Here is a 15,911-nt window from a genome sequence, read left to right on the forward strand (position 1 = left end):
CCGCTCAGCCACTGGAGAATGGAGTTGTTGGTCTCTGTTGTGTGTGAATATACAGTAGTGTGTGTGGACAGGTCTAACCCGGCTCCCCAACCACAGTCCACTCTCTTCTGTCTACTAGCCATGCAAAACGAACGGGTGAAGGGGGAAAAAAAACTCATATTGTTTTTATTTATTTTTCTTAGGAAACAATGCGTGCCAAATTATTTTTATATACAGAGCATTACATTTAATACAAATATATAAAAGATTATAAGAGATCATTCAAGTTTAAGCAAATATAGAATATGAACATAGTATACTGTATGTGTGCTTTGCACTCATACACATGCATGAGTGCATGCTTGTTTACTTGTCACTTTGTCGCTGTGTATGAGGGTTAGGATGAATAGACCCGAGATATCAAGACAGCATCTGAAACACGTCATGTAGAGATTCCACCACTGCACTGCAAAAATATCTGCCCAGCTTGTCTCCTTATTACAGTTGTAACCACAACTACTCTCAATCAAAACACGGCAATTATTTGTAGCCCCGTGTGTGACTTATTACCCACACCCCTAGTATTTGTGTGTCATTTTCTCCACCTTTTTATTTTGCATATGTAAAGAGGAGTGGCGTGGCTTTTTATTTGTGCCATAAAATAACAAATGCATAGATGAAAAGCATAGCGGCGTGTCCTGTCCACTTCCATCACTGTCTGAAAGGAGGAGAGACGAATGACCATCCCATTACTATGGTAACTAGCCACTATATTCAGAGCTGCCTGAGTGTGTTTCTACCCCCGCAGTGACGAGAGGGCAAAGCTGACAGGGCCTTCACACAACGCACGCACGCTCGCACGCACACACACATACACACAGATAGGAAGGGGCTGGAAAGTGCTTCTCGTGAAATACACTGACGGGTGGCAAAAATAGATAGAGACAAACAATACAGAGAGTGAATGCCCAGTGCTCCCACATACAGTAGTGACACTCATGGCACAGCGTTGGGGGAGAAAAGTAGCTGCCTGCCTTTGGGAAGGTTTCAGTGCCACCCCAAACACTGAGAACACGTATTTTTTTGGGCTCAGATTGTAATCAATTAAGATGTTCATGTACACAAAGCACCGTAATACCAGATTCATTTTCTTAACCACTCTCACTCTGGCTTCCCCATTTTGGATATGTCGTCATACTTGGGAAAACAATTTCAACATTTTCAAAATTCTTTGAAAATAGCCGATCAAAAAGTATAAAATGGAGCTTAAGATTAGGTTTGTTTTTATAAAGTCTATTTTAGAAATAGACTATTGTTTGTGCACTGTAAAAAATATGAGCATGCAAAAAATTGATTGATGTGCTGCAAAACAAATTGGCATTTATTAATAACCACATGTCACCAGTTGCCAGTGGTTGACTGAGACTGGCATCCAGCCACTTACATTACAGTAGTGTGGCTGGAATGAGCTATTTTAGGTTATCTCTGTGATTATTATGCTGCTATATACAGTAGTTCTATGATTCCCACATATTAAACATGGCAGTAAGAGCCTCTGGTGAGAAATGATTATTACGTCCTCATGCAATGGTGGACTAGCATTGCCGCTTTGTCTTCATTTATTAAGGATATGTTATTTTCTCTTTTTTCGAAGGCGCTGTAAAACCGATGGCTCAGAGAGGAGTTAGCATTTATGTCCCATTTACTTTTGGCCACTCACTTTGTCATGAATTTCACATGGAGTGTTTCTACCGAGTGCTAACTTTTAGCTTGGGTCATTCATTTTTCAAATGCCATTGTCATCTTAAGCACACTTTACTGTGGTACAAATTCTGGTGTTGAATTATAGACCATGTCCTGTTTCTCTATGGACATATCAGCATGCCCACTTTTTTATATAGATGTATTATTAATATTATGGATTTGTTATGTAAGGGGACATCAGGAGCATTCAATTTACATACAGATATTTAGGTAGAGCTAACTGTTTATTGAACAGAATTTGATACATGAAGAGCAATGCAAATATTGTCCCTATTTTGGAGGTTCAGTTTAAGCATATTCACAGTGGATTACTATCTACACATGTAAGATGCACTTTTTTATTTTTATAATGCTCAAATGATGGCATAATTTGTGTCATTTTTTGTTGTTTGATACGTTTTATTTTTTGTCTATTGTCTATTGGCTCTTACATGCAGTCACACTGCCATCTATTGAGAAGACAAGGAACTACTCCTATTTTCACTCATATCTCTCTCTCTCTCTCTCTCTCTCTCTCTCTCTCTCTCTCTCTCTCTCTCTCTCTCTCTCTCTCTCTCTCTGTCTTTATTTCTCTCTTTTGGTTTCTTATTTTGGTTATTTCTTATTTCTTTTTTTTGTAAAGCTTGTCTGTTGTGGGCAATATTACCATCTTCTGTGTGTGTGTGTGTGTGTGTGTGTGTGTTTTAACTGATGGCTGTTGATAAGGATGCAGAGGGACTCTACTCTCCAGTCCAGCTGCTATAGCAAGTGATAACCTGACATGGCTCTGGCAGTACGGACATCCCTCACTGTTGCTAGCACACACCCATAGTACGCACACTGTGTGTATATATATATATATACATATATATATGTGTATATATATATATATGTATTGAAGTCAATTTATGAATAGATGTGGCACATATTTTTATTTTTTTGCAATTTGATGCAGCCACAACTTACTGTGACACTTGTGATATAAATGTGTTATGTCCAGTACAGTATGACTTGGTGCTTCTACTGTGTATGAGCGGCTGTGGTTAAGACATGTACAAAGGTAAATAAAGGTTTCATTGGCCACCATGGATGGAATAAAAGGGTAAAATATGAATAGACAGCAGAGACGAGGTGGTCTGGTCACAGCTGTAAAGGAAGAAAGAATGGGGGGTTGAGGGTTGCAGTTTCAGCATCATTCAATCAGACAACATGCCCCTCAGCTGAAACGGCGAGACCCTCCCCGATTCTCTCGAATTAGGGAGATTAGCAGGAAAGCGCATAATGCAGGATGATGGAATTTGTCATAATTTGCATTGTCCTGGAAAGATCTGGTTTGATAGAGCGATGCATGGAGGGGCTTGTCATGTCCCACGGGCAGGTCATAGAGGAAGCTTGGCAGAAATGATTTTTGCGATATGTGCATCAGTCGTAAAAGCCTCATAACCAATTTGTCAAGAAATGTGAGGTCGGGACAGTTGAAGGCAGCAGGGCATTTTGCCCTAACGCAATGAAAAAACATGCCCCCTCCATCACTCCGCCATCCACACACAGTGTCTCTGTCTGGGGCTCTGCTGTGGCATTATGCACCACTATGCACCTTTATTACATTACATACATCTTTGACAGTTTTGAATGTCATTATTATGCATATATTTTTATGTGTTTAATAATTTATTTGTAAATAAACAAAACAGTACATTTAGCATAAGGTTGCTGTCGGTTAGAAACCTCTTATCTCCATATTTCCTCTATGTTTTTAAGTGAATGAATACCCTACTTCGTCATACTACTGTACAGTGTCACACAAAAGTAGCAAAAATAGCCGATCTACGAGCGTTGCTTTGTGCCGTGTTTTGAGCTTGTAGATCTGCTATTTTTCATTTGAATTCTGAAAAGTAACAGTTTTGGACATATGAGGTTTCCACCCGACAGCAATGATATATTATAAACAAACGTACACAGTTACTATAGACATTTTAATTTGAAAACATACTAGTATTTAATTGAGATTGATAGTGGCGTGCTTTATGTATATAATTGCATGGATGTTGGCGTTTGAATGTATGTCTCTGAGCATCCAACAGTCAGGCTCCCCTGACCTTGGTAATAGCACTGCGCTTCAGCTCCAGACCGGTAATCAGCATAAAGCTGACCAGAGCAGACATGACAGTGTTACTCTTCTCCACGGCTCGCTGTCTCCGGAGCGGGCATGTCGAGGGCAGACAGCCAGGCAGAATTGAAAGTACACTACAGTACACAAGCGTGGGGAAGGTGGGGAGGGGCATGGGTTTGGGCCAGTGTCCCCCAAATCTGACCACACGTTGCCTCAACAATGCTTCATCTTAATTTTGTACTTTTGTGTTTTCTTCAAATTTTGTCACCGTAATAACCTGTATGAACATATGTAGATGGTTATTTGTATCTATATATGCCATTTTAGACCTGGACAAAGGCATTCTGAAGTTCCCCATACTTGTTTCTGTTGCACGCTTCATTTGGCTATTTATGTCACCGTTTAAGTAACACTGATTCTGGGTGACATTTCAGCATACAAGGTTTAGGCTCAAACTGGAGCAAAAACAGAGAAAGAAATAATGAAAAAGAAAACAAGGGAATGAAATAAAAAGAGTAAAAACTAAATATGTACACACACACACACACACACACACACACACACACACACACACACACACATATATATATATATATATATATATATATATATATATATATATATATATATATATATATATATATATATATATATATATATATATATATAGTTGTGTGTGTACATATTTAGTTTTTCCTTACCACGAAGCCCAGAGTGACATGAGGAGAGATGCTAGACTAGAGGGTTAGGTTGTGATTCTTGTTGAATGGTTTGTATTTCTAGAAATTAGGTGTCAGAAAAGGCAGGATTTCCTAAGGGCATAGCACAACACGAGCCCATCTCTTATCATTTCCCACACCCAGACGTGATCTGCTTTGAATGCGTTAATGCTGAAAGAACCCCACAGACTTGGAAGCCAGTTCAAGATGAAATCATGGCACACAGACCTGACAAACTGCCATCCACTGCATAAGGATTAAGCGGTCTCTGTGCATCAACCCCCCCCCCCCCCCCCCCCCCCCAAAAAAGCACTTTAAAATGTTCAACCATCGCTCTTGATCCCCACATTTTTAACTATTTGCCATGCTTTAAACATTTAAGAAGAGGCCAAAATTTTGTTGCTTGAAATAAGTATGTTCCAGGAGATTAAAAAGCAAATGAAGAGTATTAAGATTTGAGTGGTGAATTATAATTCATATATAAAAGTACACTTGAGATAGGATGTGGAAGTCTTGCCTTATGCTCAGAAGACGTACAGTACTTATCCCACAACCCCCTCTGTCTTCAATTTACAGTATTACATTTTCCCCTTTTAGCCATGGAATCAGTGTAAACAATGCTAAATGGATTTAGTGGCATTTCAATGAAAGGACATATTACAAATTTTTATCGAATTACGTTTCTTCCACTCACCCACTGTTTACCCCTTAGCTTGGTTACATGTGTCCTTGCATTAGGGAAAAGTTAGACCATATTAATCTTGTCCGTTTTACACATTTTGTATTATCATTTTCCTGGTTAAATTATGCATGAGGTCTCAATGGGGGGAAATGTGACCATTAGCATATCTGATAGTAGTGGTGGAGCGCTTTTCCACCTCTCTCTGTCCTTGGAACCAGGCAGAAAACCTGACTGTTCGTCAATACCAGGTCATTTTACCCAGGCCACTGCGGTTCATCCATACCATTCCTCAGCTCTGTTAATGACACTCAGAGATGTCCTCAGCGAGATGGGGGCCCGTAAGGCTGAAAAAGCACTAGTGTGAATATAGCCCAGCTCTGTCTGGCCATGCCTCTCAGCTCTTTGACAAAAACAGCAATTAGAAACGCCTCAGACACTCCTGGCGGTTACAAGACACCGTTAAGGCTTGAAAGTGGACACAGCCAGTCGCTCCCTGAGTGCATTTACATATATGATACTGTCTGACGCTGGAGAGAGGGAGAGAGAGAGTGAGAGAGAGAGTCGTTGGGGCTGTTTGACCTTTTGACACGTCATTGGGTTTATGAAAAATGATGGTGTTTAAGCCATGAAATAAAGGTCGATAAAGCATGAAGCCAAAACACCGCTTTAATTAATGCTAAGCAGGGAGGCACGTGCTGCGTTTGCCTCAGACACTGAGCTCATTGAAAATTTGTTTGGCTTAGAGGGATTGTTGGGAAAATAAGGTCATAGATGAAGTTTGTGTCAAAGTCAATTGGTACTGTAGGTTTTGGAACTCATACTGTACTCTTTATTATAATAAATGATACATTTGTGCTTTGTCAGAACAATTGACTTTGAACTTTATACACTTGCCTCGCAGAAAAATGTATACCCAATAATATTTTAAGCATAATGTAACCTACAATATATAACAGGAATCCTAAAAAGTTATTAACGAGAATCAACATAAACACATCTTGGCTATCTGTCCCCGACAAGTGTGATAGAAACTTGACGGAATAACATTTTGACATCATATAGATGTATTACAAAAAGGGAATGGAAGATAAATAAACTAGTCATCATCAACTTGTCTTAGCATTGATTCACAATGAAAACTGTAATACATTTTGCCCTTTCTTGTCTCTGTGGGCCATTTAGACTGCTAAGGCCTAGCATTTGAAAAATACTTAGCTTGTTATAGAAAGTTTTAATGTCATATGCAATTGTTTGACCCTTATGAATATTAAAGGTCCCCATCTCTGCCCCATTAAAAATGCATGTGGCATTGTGGTTGTTGATCACGTTTAGAACACCCATGCAAATTGGACTGTCTTCCCTGTCAGGGCCTAAGATGAATAATGTAGTTGTGTTGTATATTCTGGGACATGGCATTGACAGTCAATTAACAAGTTTGATTGGTGTGTGAACTCACTCTTTTGAACTGTTAATTTTATGTAAATAGTATTCGCTCTCCTCTCTACCATGTCTCTGCTCCCCCACCTTGCCAGTTCACCACAGAAAGATGTGCCCCCTCCGCAACCAACCCTCCTGTCCCTATCCCACCTCCCACTAAGAGTAACCAGAGCTGGATCCTTAATAATTGATCATCACACACCTGCTTGATAGAAGCTTTGGGGATACTGCCTTTAACAGTCGAGGGAAGGGGGGGGGGGGGGGGTTGGTGGTAGTCCCCTTTTGATATTCAAATCAACAAACGGTAGCCTTTCCCTTTGAATTCAAAATGGAGAGGGTGGCTCTTTTCATAGGAGAGCCGCTTGTTAAGAGATCCCGGCCGCCCGTCCAACCTGATGGAGCCGTCCTGTGTTGGAGGAGATATGATGGCACTTGATGGCTCATAAATGGAATGCCAATGACAATTTGTTGTTGACATGCAGGGATCTGGCTTTTATGTTAGGCAGACGTAGATGTATGGCAGGCTCTCAGGCACATTTCCCTCGCAGGTAAATGATACGGTGATTGATCCGACCATTTGAATGCAGGGAGGCCCCAACCACCTCCTCACCCGCCTCCTCTCCTCTCCGTTTCTTTCCCTTCTGCCCCCTCGTCCTCCCTCCTCTGTCTCTCCTGTCTCCTGCGCTGTCCTGGTAATTTGGAGCAGCAGAAGCAGAAGCCGAAGATTCATCAAAGTTGACAAGTGAACCCAGGAGCTGGGAATCATGGGAAACCCATCTGATTATGGAAATGGCCGTGACCATGTCGCCCCTCCAGCTAAACAGTTGTGTAGCTAGCATCTTTTTTTCTCTCCTTTTTTACTTCTTTCTTTTTTGCAGACATCCTTTAAAACCCTTTTAATTACAGAAAGGGAAAACAATATTATATTAGATATGAAATATTAAATACAACAACATTGTCCATAACATACCTACATTGACACAGGTTTTAGTTGTGTCTTGACATGCTACCAAGTGAGGGAGAAGGGGGGGGGGGGGGTTCCGGGAGTTTGGGTTAGGAGGTGCTAAGCCTTCAGTAATACCTCTGGTCCACACTTTAACCCTGGTAATCTGCCTGTGAAACACGATACCCGTGGATGTGCCTTTGCTAATCAGCTAAGGACCTTGTTTCGAGCCGTGTATCAATTGATTCAGGCCTCCTTGATCCTCCCTGGAGGTCCACGTCCATTCAGACCCCAGGGTCCGGGGCTTGGCTGCCAATTAACAACATGTCACCCACAGCTGCTTGCATTGATCAGGAGTGACTGTCCAGCAGCTCCAACACTGGCAACCTTACAAGGGTCTCTAAAGACCTGACCTCCTCAATACCACTGTTCATCCCCACTCATCTCTCTGCATTAAACAGATAGATTTTTATTTATTCATTTATTTTTTATTGAATTTTGGAACTTTTAGCTCCATCAGTGGCATTTAACATAGAATCTCGGCTAATTATCGCATGACCACTTATTCTCTTGAATAACAGGTATGCTGGCATGCCACTCAGAAACACCTGCTTATTTTAGTGCTGTGAAATGAGTATTACTGGTGATAAGATACTGCAAAATGAGGAGGGACCTGGAACTTGTTAATTGGTGCACTGTTCTCCAAACATCAGCTGGTAATTAATGTTAATTTGATTGTTGCACCTTGCTGATGAAGTTGTGCTTTTTTGATTACATTTATTTTGGAAGTCTGTGGCTTGTTTCTTACACCTAGTTTGATTATTGAGTGATTATCACCTTTCATTTCAAGTTTAAATCCAACCCTTTAGTTTAATATACAGACTAGTTAGAGAGTAAACAATTCAAAACATTATCACTTCTATAGAATGTCTATAATGGTGCTTGTGTCTGTGCGTCTATGCAGTTTACATTCAGGTTTTGAAATGAAATAAATAAATGTTCATCTCATCCTCTGTCGATATTGAACTCCACAACATCTTCACAGGCTATTCATTCGAGGGGATGACTGCATTTATCATGTTTGACATCACAAGCCAAGCTGTTGCAGCTCTTCCCCACCATACCAGCAACCAATTCTGTGGAAGGTTGTAATTGAGTTTCAAGCAACGGATTGATTTGTTGTAGTAGAGATTTATTCCCTTACACAAGAGTGTGTGTGTGTCCGTGTCCCTGTGTGCATTTGTGTGTTCAGGGGTGCCACGATGAAGTTCAAGTGCTCAATACGTTGGATGGCATCATTAACCTTAAAGTGTCACCTTTCTTACCGGAGTAACATTGATATTTCTACTGTGTGTGTGCTCCTCTACAGGTGGATGAGTTGGTGTTCTGTGCAGGCCAAATCGCTTTGGTCCCCTGTACCATGCAGTTGGTAAAGGCTGGCATCAGGACGCAGGCTCGACTGTCCTTTAGCCATGTGGAGAAAGTACTGGACGCTGTGATCAGTGGATTGACCCTGGGTCATGTTCTCCAGGCCCATATCTATGCCACAAGAAGCCAAGATGTTCCCGTCATCAGGGCAGTCTGGGAGAGCAGTCTGAGAGCCGCCCGAGAAAAGGTGAGTGATGGTGACCAGAAGAGATTTCCATGGTTTTGAATAATTTTCCCATGCACCTGTTTCTGACAGAGATGGACATGCCACATCTAGCTGTTTCGTTACTAGATGCCCATGAAATATTTATCACACGTATCCCTGGAAAATATACACACAGAATAAAGTGGTATTCAAAGCATCAAAAAGTAGGAATATTCACATTTCAACGTCACACTTAAAATAACAAGAGCAAAGAAAATATATTGAGTACTCATGCTTGTCAGAAACACTTTTCAGAATTGTGTGTGTGTCAAGTGTACTTTCAAAATAAGCCAAAGTTCCTAGCCTCTCTCCTCCTCTCTCGTCCTCTGAGACTCATGCCGCTGCGTCTGATATTTACCAGTGAGCACGCTCATGAAAACTTGATGATGTGGGAAACACTGGTGTCTTTGATAATATGGAGCTTGGCACAGAAGCAGATGTCTTCCTCAGAGCTTCCCTAATCCTTTGCCCCCGCACACCATTTTAGAGCTCCGCTCAACTCTCAGAGCAGCTTATACCCTCTTCTCCACCTCCTCCACCCTCCCCGCACCCCTGACACCTCCCTCCACCCCATCCTCTCCCCAGCTACAACTGCTGCTCTATGACTAATAGGGGCATCAAGCTTCCCCACAGGTCCTGCAGTAATGTCTGTCTGGTCTGGGGAATTTGGGGTCTGGGGAGAGAGGATGGAACCCTCCTCCAACATGTCGCTCCCTGCTCTGTGGTGGAAAGTGCTGGAGATGAGCGACTCCTGGGAGGTTTAGAATAGTAGAATTTTGACTCTGTGCCAATTCTGCAAAAGCCTGGTTCCATACCGGTAATTCCTGGTTAGGGCTAACACGGTTAATAATTTAGTTTGAGTTTATTTATTTATTAACCATATCACCTCGTTGGTTTTGTATTATGTCAAATTAGCATGCAGATTCAGATCACATGTCTAGTTTGAGATGAGTTTGGCTAGTCTCTTGAGGTGAGGTGGTCAGAACTGGGCATCTGTTGCACTTCTTTGAGTTATGTCCCTGGAAAGTCTAAATATTCATCCAGTGGACCCCACATTGGCACCAAGGAGAATGAGCAGCTCTCATTTTCAAATGGCTTCAAAGGATGAAGCCCTTGTGATTGACAGCTATGGGTATGTCACCTGTAAACAGGTGAAGTAACCTGGTGTCCTCCCTCAGGGACAGAGATGACTTCAGTTACTAACCCGACCTCCCACTCTGTCTGGATAGGAGTTCCAAGTATTCCTCTCTCCCCTAACGCCCTCCCCTCTCTCTCACATCCATTTTTTCTTTCTGTGTCCCTCGTTCCTCTACTCTCTAGTGCAGATGGAGGATGGGGGTGGTATTAGGGAGGTGGAGAGAGAGAGGGGCTACAGTAGGGGGGCCTTCTGTTTCATCCCTAACCCAGTGCAATGCTCTCACTCCCTGGGGTAGGGATTACACAAAGCGTCAGTGTTCATTTGAAGTGAGTGTAATGAGAATATTTAACTCCGGTCAAACAGAGATAACACAGCTCCCACAGAGAGGGACAAACGTAAGCTCCACCACCCCAGCTGGCTGCTCAAAACCTGCAAAACTTACTAGCATAGGAACCGGCATCTCTTATTAAACTTCCAAATTACATTTAATTAAAGCAATATTCATTTATTTGTAGAATCTTGTGTTGTATAGCTGCCTGGATATGATGTAACTTTGAGAGTCCAAATATTGTTGATCATCTTCATCTTTCTATGCTCTGTGAGACAGAAACCAGAAGTACTGTAGGTAGTGATTCATTTCACTATCTTTGTATGGCCACACAGGTCTCAAAATTTCTTTTAGCACATAGTGCCAATATATATAATAAAATGAGTCCCGGTACTTTAAGTCACATTGTGTAACTTTCATTTCAGTGGGTTTTTTATGTCGACAACTATGGTCTCTCTGTTAAAATGGAAATTCCCAGAATTGAAACAAAAATCCGGTGTCTGCATGTGTTGGACAGACACTTGCGACAAAAAAACAGTATCCTATATTAAAATTGGCTAATGTGAGGGCCGACGGGCTGGTGGGCAGGTGGACCACAGCCACGTCACTATGACTCAGACACACAGTATGACTTTAATTATGGAAAAGTGAAATTGCTGTCTTCATTACTGTTTTATCTCCAGATGGTGGTCTAGGGCTGAGGGGACAACATCATATCATCAAAATCATACTATTAGCCACCAAGTCTCTGTCTGCAAAAAAGATATGTCCGCAAAAACAATGTCTGTGTACAGAATCTCTTTGACTGCCAGAGTAATAGTGTAACAGTGTGCCACCACTGCCAGAGAAAAGGTCGATTTTATTGTACATTTGAAAAATCATGGAATATTCTCTGTGACCTCCGTCCTCACAGACATCGCCTCATTGCACGCACAGGGTTGTCGTAAGAGAGGAAAAAAATATGTATCCACACAGGGTAATCCCTTGCACAGCTGTGGCCGTTTGAATCCAGCTTGTTTTTGCCGTAGAGGAACGGCAACAGGAAATAAACAGGAAGTAAACAAGCCTTTTATTTAAACTTCTGGGTCAATTCCGGGTCTGACGTCATCAGGCAGTGAAAGCATCATTCATACGGTTTACAACAGCGCCAACTGGTGGAAAACCACTGAAAACACAAAAAAAAACGTCTTTCTCGTCGGCGGCAGGCTGCACCTTAGCAGAATCCGACGAGAAGTCTCGTCGGTGGCAGGCAAAGAGTAAATGGAACGTCAATTGGGAGGGGCTTACGGATCACAGCCCAAATCTGGGATCTTTTGCTCCCTACTTTTGAGCCCAAAAAAAAGGCCAGGGCACCGAGGCTAATCGCTCCCTGACACAGATTTGCGGACAGATATTTATTTTGTGGACAGAGATTAGGTGGCTTATAGGATGATGAGGATGATGATGATAGATACGTCTTATGATATTTAAATGCTATTGTTTTCATGAAAGTATGGCATGCCTATGGCATTCAATCTAAGAACTCCATATATGGGAATTTGCGGTTTTATTGATGTTTTTTGGAGATCTGCTGATCCAACCGACTTCCCACTTAACTTGGTGCATCACAACACAGCGAACGGGTCCGCTGTGTTCATCTGGAGAGGCGGTGTCGAGCCACACATAAGCGTAGGAAGATGGGGAAACCTCTCCTTCCTCGCCATCAGTAGAGTTGAGGGCAGAATTAGACATGCACATGACATCATTTATCCCTCTTCCTCCCTGTCTAGGCTACCGCGTCCTTGTCAGGTTTGATACCTGTGCGCGGGAGGAGGCTGTACGCTTCCCCCGCCCGGTTTTGCGCCGGGGAAGTGGCATTGAACACTTCACCTCGTCCAGAGGGATTGGACTCTGATGTACTCACCGTCTGCCACCATAGATTCTACCAACATTGGACCCCGGTCCAAGTTAGTGAAAAACGCGCCTGTCTGTGCCCCAGGCGTGCTCGGGGGGGGGGGGGGGGGGGGCAGTAGCTTTCTTTCAGCTCGCCGTCTTTCCCCGCTCTACTCTCTGCCTTTTTTAAGAGCCTTGTGCCAGGACATTCTGTACATGAGGCTGATTCAGCACATCATTGAGCATGCCGAAACACAACACATAATACATGTGTCGCCGTGAGCAGGGTCACTCATTTACTTTGCTCAAAAGATAAGAGAATGGGGTCCAAGTCAACATTGTAGCTGCTGCTAAACAGTAAACACATTTCTCCCTCATCTGTTCCAAGTTCAAAATTGCCATTACCGATCAAAACAAAAATACACCTTGACCAGAGCCATAGTTTTGCATTGGATTGGAGGTGATTTTTTAAATTTACCTACAGTAATATGCTGAAAGTGGGTTCTGGTTCTTTTAGGTTAGACTATGAGGAATATTTGAGGAATATTAAGAAGGTTACTACATCTCAGTAAAGATTTTGGGTATCACACATTTGTTAAGAAAACTTTAATAAAGCATGTGTCAGGGATGACGATAGATTCCAGTTGTTGATGTTTTAACAACATTTCTTAATTTTCCCATTACTGTACGTGTAAAATACAGGTGGTGGACCTTCACTGTTATATTTGAGCATTGAAGCGTGCATATGACTGATAGGAACACCAATGCCTGTTATTCTACGCTGATAATTTCTCAAATCAGGTGGATGAGGAAGCTTGCAGGGTTAATTGGGAGCATGCTGGAGTTGCTAGAAGTGTGAAATCGTATTTACGGTGAATCAAACCGCGAGGTCAGTCTGTGTGTGTGTGTGTGTACAAGATGAATAGCAAGGTGTTTGTGTGATACGTCGATAATTGTTAAACAGGCTTCACTTCTTGTAGCAATGACAGGTTTCAAAAATATGTCAACTATTGCTTTGTTGTAGATTATTTGTTACTGTTTGAGCAGGCATTCATATATTATATTTAATATTTTGTATTCACTGTTTCAAACTCTGCTGCTGGAAGACAGTAAATAAGAACAGATAGTACTAGAAAATTGTGAAGTAAATTTGTTACTAATGAGAATATGCCTTGGAGATTGTGTTCTATTTCTATTAACTGCAAGTTTTCACTATAGGTTATTCATTCTCCTGTTTAAGCAGGAGAATCATCAAACCCTTTCCTGTAAGCCTCCTCCATGCCCTTAAAAGCTCCCCTGACCCATGCCCTGCAGCTCTCGCTGCAAAAGGACTGCTTAACAGACATGGCATTGTGTGTCTCATTTATACAAATGGCGTAGACTTTTGCTATGGAGTGGAATCTCAAATAGAGAGATGGAGTGAGTGCACAGAGAGAGGGAGATAGAGAGAGAGAGGGAGAGAGAGGGGAAAAAATAAAGTGGGAAAGGATATTATGGGGACTGGCGGCGCTCAGCACTGAGCCACAGAGCCACACGCTGAAGGCGTCCCGCTGGGCAGGAAATGTAGGGGAACTGGCTAAGCGGCCAGGCCCCATCAGCTCCCCGCTGTTCACCGCCTTTACACCACTTCCTTATTACCGTGTTTACCGTTCAGCTTTCACGCCTCTCGGCCCTCCGACCGGCTGCACGCTCCAGGCGCACGGGCAAAAGAAAGAGGGAAAACTGGATGCGGGGGGGGTGGTTCAAGGAGGGGCTGGGGGGGAGTGGAAAAAAAACAAACATAAAGAGAAGCAGGTCACACCCCATCAATGTAGAGAGCTGAACGCAGCAGATCCAGACTTCATGGGTTTTACCTGCTGGCTGCCTGTAGATGGAGTGGGCCTGGAGACTGGGCTGGAACTGGACTGGGGATGAAGTAATGAGATGGATTGCCTTAAGTAACTGCTGTACAGTGGGACAGACCTGTCAAGCACATGTTCACGTGCACACACACACACACACACACACACACACACACACACACACACACACACACACACACACACACACACACACACACACACACACACACACACAGCCACAGCCACAGCCACAGCCACCTTCCAGCCAGCCCTCCAACTTGCCACTCCAGCACTTAACTCCACCATGCATCAAGATTTGTCACCTCTTTATTTTATTGGATTAATCTAATAAATGATTTCTGGTCAGACAGGGATGTCAGCCAGTTGGAGTTCTACCCCTCTGGCATCCCCGGGCAGAGAGGCTTTCTGTAATAATAAAGTTCTGACCACAGTCAGTGCTTGAAACATGCACACACATACAGTACAAGCACACCATATTCACACAGAAATGTACCACGTATTTGGATGCATGAAATTATAAATAAATGACCAAACCACCTCAGCAACGAAAAGTCAATAACCAGGGCACAGTAGTTGACCAGATAGTACATCCATTATATCATCGTCCCTAGTTCGTTTGCGGCTGGAGATCTGTGTTGCATGTCCTTCCAAGACCCATTTTGATGATTCAATGTTTGGAACTCTAAAGTAGTGTTTGGAACTACTGGTCATCCAATTGTAAGCGTTACTTCTGCATTCTTCTTGTTCTTGTTGTTATGTCAGAGCAACTGTATGTTGGTTTTGGCAATAAACAATTGAATGTTATATGAATATTCTTCATTTACAATGGAAGTCTAGGGGAGTGTCATAACAAAAAAGACATACCTGAAAGAAAATAATAATAATGATAAAGTCAGCAAATGTGTTGTCAATATAAGATCCAGAAACAGGCAGGGGTAGGATTGCAGCACAACACCAAGATCACTCCCATCTCTTTGTGGATGGCTGGTCTGGTGATGTACCTGCAAGGCCTGCATGGTGGCCTTTAAGCCTGGCTGAGTCTCCCCAGCCTCCCTGCATCCTGGGCAATCTCTATTGACAAGTGGGCGAGCTGTCCCCTCCAGGAGAATACCTAGCTTGTGCCAGTCGCTAATCTAACATTTATCAAAGCAGAGATGTGTGTATGCGTGCTGTCACTTTGCCCGACACGCCAACAGGTCCACAATGACACGGCTATTGTTCGCCACTGTGACAGTTGTTGTTGATCACTGCACACTGTAGTGGACGAAGGAAGTCTTTACCCTCCTCTAACATTAATACACACACACACACACACACACACACACACACACACACACACACACACACACACACACACACACACACACACACACACACACACACACACTCACTCACTGTGCTCCCGCAATGTTTTTCACTCTCAAAGGTGAGAGGTTAGCTGTTGATACACAATTAGGCCGTG

General features: G+C 42.7%; 1 protein-coding gene across 2 annotated transcripts in view; it reads left to right on the forward strand.

Moving 5' to 3' along the window:
• The window catches only part of dph6 (diphthamine biosynthesis 6), a 69,947-nt gene that overhangs the window by 45,208 nt on the left and 8,828 nt on the right, over positions 1–15,911 (forward strand). For both annotated transcript variants that reach the window (XR_013932114.1, XM_080413901.1), the window contains exon 13: positions 8,986–9,231. Coding sequence is in view for 1 of the 2 variants with exons in the window: in XM_080413901.1 (XP_080270027.1) it covers positions 8,986–9,231 (246 nt within the window). In the remaining variant the exon portion in view is untranslated. The remainder of the gene's footprint in view (positions 1–8,985; positions 9,232–15,911) is intronic.

This window comes from Gymnoscopelus braueri, assembly GCF_963280865.1.
Source record: "Gymnoscopelus braueri genome assembly, chromosome: 19".
Lineage (NCBI taxonomy): Eukaryota > Metazoa > Chordata > Actinopteri > Myctophiformes > Myctophidae > Gymnoscopelus > Gymnoscopelus braueri.